Raw genomic sequence first — 4,506 nt, 5'->3', positions numbered from 1 at the left:
GGAAGAGGGGAGAGGCTTCCTTGGAGAGCCCTTTAAGAGCCAAAAAACAGGGATGGAGGAGACAAAACATGATTCAAATGTGCTGTGACAGGATGGATCAGGCTCTTTCTAGACACTTTCTGCCTTTTCCCACTCTTGGTGCCTTCGGGTTCTCGTGGAGCTGGAGAGCAGGAACAGCTCTGGGCAGACAAGGAAACAGAGTCTGCTCTCAAGCTACACAAAACCCCTTCCCTTGAACCCCAAATGCTTTTTATTCCATGACAAACACTCCTGGCCCCATTGCCACCGTGTGGGGTCCGGGGGTGTTCAGCACGACCCAGGGGAGATGTCCCAAAATTCCGAGGAGCACACGAGGAATTCCCACCCAGAGCCAAACCCAGCCCCCCCCCCCCAGCAGCCTGGATGCTAAATTATTACATGTATTATTTATTGTACAGCCTGTGGAGCTGTCAGTCCTGCACCAGAGAGCCATAAAACAGGAAGGGAGAGGGATAAGTGTTCAGTGCTGATTCCTGCTTGTTTCCATAAGGGCAAGAGCAGCTTGACACCGTTTGGAGGCTGAATCCTAAAACCACTTTAACAAAGGCAGGAGAGAGGGTTGGACACTGGGGTGGTGCCTTCCCAGGAGCAGAATAAATGACACCACTGCAGGGGATCCCTTCCCCTCATCCTGGGAGGGAGGGGATTGAACACCAAGGTCCCCCTGGGGATTCTGTACCTCCCCAGCACCACCAGTATGAGAACCAGTGTGGCCAAGGTGAGGGCTGAGGAGCTCTGTGGGGCTGGGGAAGATGCCCAGTGCCATGCAGGGACCCCCAAGACACCGGGAAGGCTCTGGGTGAGGTCACAGCAGCAGCAGGCTGGGGAATCAGGGATGGATCAGGGATCCCAACACCTCCCCGGGGCTGCCTCAGCCACGAGGTTTCCCAAAGCCCTCCACTTGTTTTTCCTCCCTCCCAGCACCAGTTCCTGCCAAGGCAGCAGCGGGGAGGGGATGGAGCAGGCTCTGGTGCAGGTAGGGAGCTATTTATACCTGTGCCACATCAAAGAATCTCTGCTGCTGACGCCACGGAGCTCTAATAGCAGAGAGGGGGTGGGTTGGTGAGGCTGGCAGAGCTGGGGATGGCCCAGGGTTTGGGCAGAGCTGGGGATGGCCCAGGGTTTGGGCAGAGCTGGGGATGGCCCAGGGTTTGGGCAGAGCTCCCCACAGCTCAGCTCTACCCACATGGAGAGGAAAGGGGAGACCTGCAGTGGGGAGCTTTATTTTGGAGTTTTATTTTGGGGAGGAGGTGACCTCGACTCCCAGCCTGTCTGAGCATCCCCTCCCGTGCAATCCCAGAGGAATAACCAGCATTTCCCGGGGAAAGGGGGTGCAGGAAAAAAGAATAATAATGATAATAATAAAAAAAAAGGCAAACCCGCTGACTGCAAAGCCCAGATCGAAAATTCAGACTTCCCAACATAACAGAAGAGCAGGAAAGGCCCCCTCATAACATCACCCTTTTTATCAGAATTAGATTTTACCCCCCCAGGGATCCCAGCCCATCCCGTGCCTCCCACACCCCATCCCATGTCCCTGGAGCGAAGGCAGATCCCGGCTTTGTCTCCTCACAAAAGGGAGGGTTTGCCTGGATGGGGCTGAACCAAAAGAAAACTCCCACTGAGCCCCCGTGACAATGAGGGGCTGTGACCCATGATGTCCCTGCATGCACCAGCCAATTATTAGGGAAAGGCACTTAAAAGGCACAGGGAGAACAGGGAGCACTGGGAGCCCGTGCCTGGCTGCAGCTTTCCTGCTGGGATCACCCCAGAGCCCTCCTGCCCCTCATACAGGACCAGAAGGGCTTCTTTTACCCCCAGCTGAAGCCAAACCTCTCCCTGCTCTGAGCAGGAGCTGCTCCTGGGTGCCAGGGCTGCCTCCCCCGTGGCACAGCCACACACTGACCCACCAGCATCCATAAAATCCGCTCAGGGAAGCACAGCCCTGGAGCAGCAGCTCTTCTCCCAGCACCTGGCTCCAACCCGGTCCCATCCAACACAAAATCAGGGATGGGAGGGTGGGAGCGTTGCAGCCTCGGCCCCTCAGCAGCTCCAAACTCTCCCAGTGATGCCCCCCCTGGACCTGAGCTCCCAGGGGGGCTTTCTCTCCCCCCACAGGGATTTCTCTGTCTTTTCCAGCATGTTGGATAACCTGGGCTCTTCCTCTCACCCTGCTCTGAGCTCTTCCCCCTGTTCATCCACCTGGGGAGGAAAGAGCAGGAGCCACTGATCAAACATTGATCCTTATCCAGCCAGGGCTGCTACAGTTAATTGATTATTATCAATTTAAGGTCCTTTGGCTGGGGACAGATATCAAAACCAGTAGTGCCCACAGCACTCCTCTGCCTCGTGTTATGACCCCCACTGGGTCCCCCAGTAACTGCAGTGGGGTTTGGGGTCTGTTTTTGGGGTGTGAGGAGCCTGAGCTCCACCACAAGGCTTTGAACCCTCTGAGGCTGCTTTTGGTCCTCGTTTGGGCCTTGGACACTTCACTGCTTGGGGTGGCTTTGGGGTGGTTTGCAGGATTTCTGCAGCAGCTGCTGCTGCAGGTCCTGGAGCCACCAAGAGATCAGAACCCAGAAAAGCTCAGGAGAGGCTGAATTCAGAGTTTGCCTCTTAAATCAATCTCCTGAGCACAGGCAGTTTTACAGGAGGACAGATCCATTACAACAAACCCATTTGTAGCTCACTGAAACACGCTGTGCTGGGATGGACAGAGTGTTCCCAACCTTGGGGAGGGCTTGCAAGTCAAAACCCAGGGAACATCAAAAGCCTGCCCTTCCCAGCCCTTGCCATGGTCCTGAATAAAAGAGACACTCCTGAATAAAAGAGACACTCAGCACAGGAGGAGCTGCAGCATCACCCACCCTCAGGAGCAAAATCCTTCCCCAGGGAAGGCAGCAGCACAAGGAGCTGCCCCACTTAAAAGTGCTCCTGTGGTCAGTGAGCACAGGAGATGGAATTACACTGATTTATCCTGGTAATGGATAGTGCTCTGCTGGCCTTGTCACCTCCTGTCAAAGCCCATCTCCCCCCAAAAGCCACCCCTGGCCTCCCCACACCCAAAATCCAGCTGGAGTCCCCCCTGCAGAGGATGCTGCTCCACAGCCAGAGCTGGAGCTGGACCAGGACCAGGCAGTGTCTCCTCTCCCAGAGGCTCAGGACTCCTCCCAGTCTCTCTTGTAGCTCCTTGACTCTGTCTCCACGATAATGGATCATTCCCAGATCCCAGGGGCTCCAGAGGAAAGGGCTAATGCTGGTGGTTTTCCCACTGTGCCCATGCCTGCCCTGCTGCAGGAGGTATTAATGACACATCCATTAGCAGGGAGGGCAGATCCCCTTTCAGTGCAGCAGAAGGTTCTCGAGTGACTGTCAAAATACCCCAGGCTGAGGGGAAAGAACAGGTCCCTGTGGCCCTGCTCTAATTAGGGAGGGAGGGCAGGTCTGAGTGTGAGATGCAGAGTGCCTGGGCACGCCTGGGAGGAGCTGAGGGTCGGGTGCTTGGGGTCGTGGCTTTGGAGAGGCCCCCGAGGCCCCAGCCCAGCCCCAGGGGTGACCTCAAGAGCAGCAGCCCCTCAGGCACAATTTGATCGTGGCTTTTAGGTGACAAGGCAGCCAGGACCAGGGAAAGCAGCATCCAAGAGGATGAGTTCATCCAGGCTCTGGTTGCACATAAATTCAGTGTCAGCACTCGGAGAAACTCCTCCGTTTCTCTCTTCCATCTCCATTTGGTGGGGACGGGACCTGGAGCTCCTCCTGGCTGTCACATTCCTGATTTTTTTTACCAAGTTAGAGCACAGGGTGGATTTAAAGCAGCAGAGCAGCAGCACCTCCCTCAGCAGGAGCCTCCCGAGGAGCAGCTCAGCACATCCCACCTCCAGAGCCGCCCCGAGACACCCCGAGCATTCCAGGAACAGCCCCCCGGGAGGGGGGCTCTGGGGAGGGGGAGGGATGAGCACAGGGGAGTGGGAAGAGAGAACGTGGTGAATAAAAGGGATGAGAACAGATGGGAAGAGGCAGAGCCGGAGCCAGCACAGAGCTGTGGTTTTACATCACAGATAATGATCCGACAAATAACCCAACGATTCAGATCAGCTCGATTTTCACAGGATACCAGCTCTGCTTGGCTGCAGGGGGTGAAGCTGAGGGGGGGTGCTGGGGGCTGTAGCCCATGGAAAGGCATCACAGCTCTTCCTTCCCTTGTCCTGCCCTGATCCCAGCCCTTGGGAACACCTCCTGTTGAGGTGGAAGCACAGGGGACAGGCAGGAGGAAACCTGTTCAGATACAGCACATCCAGCAGCAAGTGGGAAGTGCTGATAAAACCAGGGAGGTGGCAGGAGCTGCCCAGAGGAGCCTCCAGCCCCCCAGGAGGGACAGTGGCCCACACTGACCTCCTCCTCCTTCTTACATGGACTTAAACTGACGGAGAGTGGGTTTAGATTGGATTTTAGGAAGGAATTCCCCCC

At 56.1% G+C, this 4,506-nt stretch overlaps 1 protein-coding gene across 1 annotated transcript in view; it reads left to right on the top strand.

Annotated features, from left to right (window-relative positions):
- Nucleotides 1-791: 791 nt before the first annotated feature.
- The window catches only part of CNTN2 (contactin 2), a 24,140-nt gene continuing 20,425 nt past the window's right edge, over nt 792-4,506 (top strand). Inside the window, exon 1 of the mRNA XM_029962495.1 lies at nt 792-838. Within this exon, the coding sequence (XP_029818355.1) occupies nt 792-838 (47 nt within the window). The remainder of the gene's footprint in view (nt 839-4,506) is intronic.

The sequence above is a fragment of the Manacus vitellinus genome, unplaced genomic scaffold, assembly GCF_001715985.3.
Source record: "Manacus vitellinus isolate BGI_N305 unplaced genomic scaffold, ASM171598v3 scaffold_47_pilon, whole genome shotgun sequence".
In the NCBI taxonomy this organism is placed as follows: Eukaryota; Metazoa; Chordata; class Aves; order Passeriformes; family Pipridae; genus Manacus; species Manacus vitellinus.
This window is presented reverse-complemented; position numbering and strand designations above follow the sequence as displayed.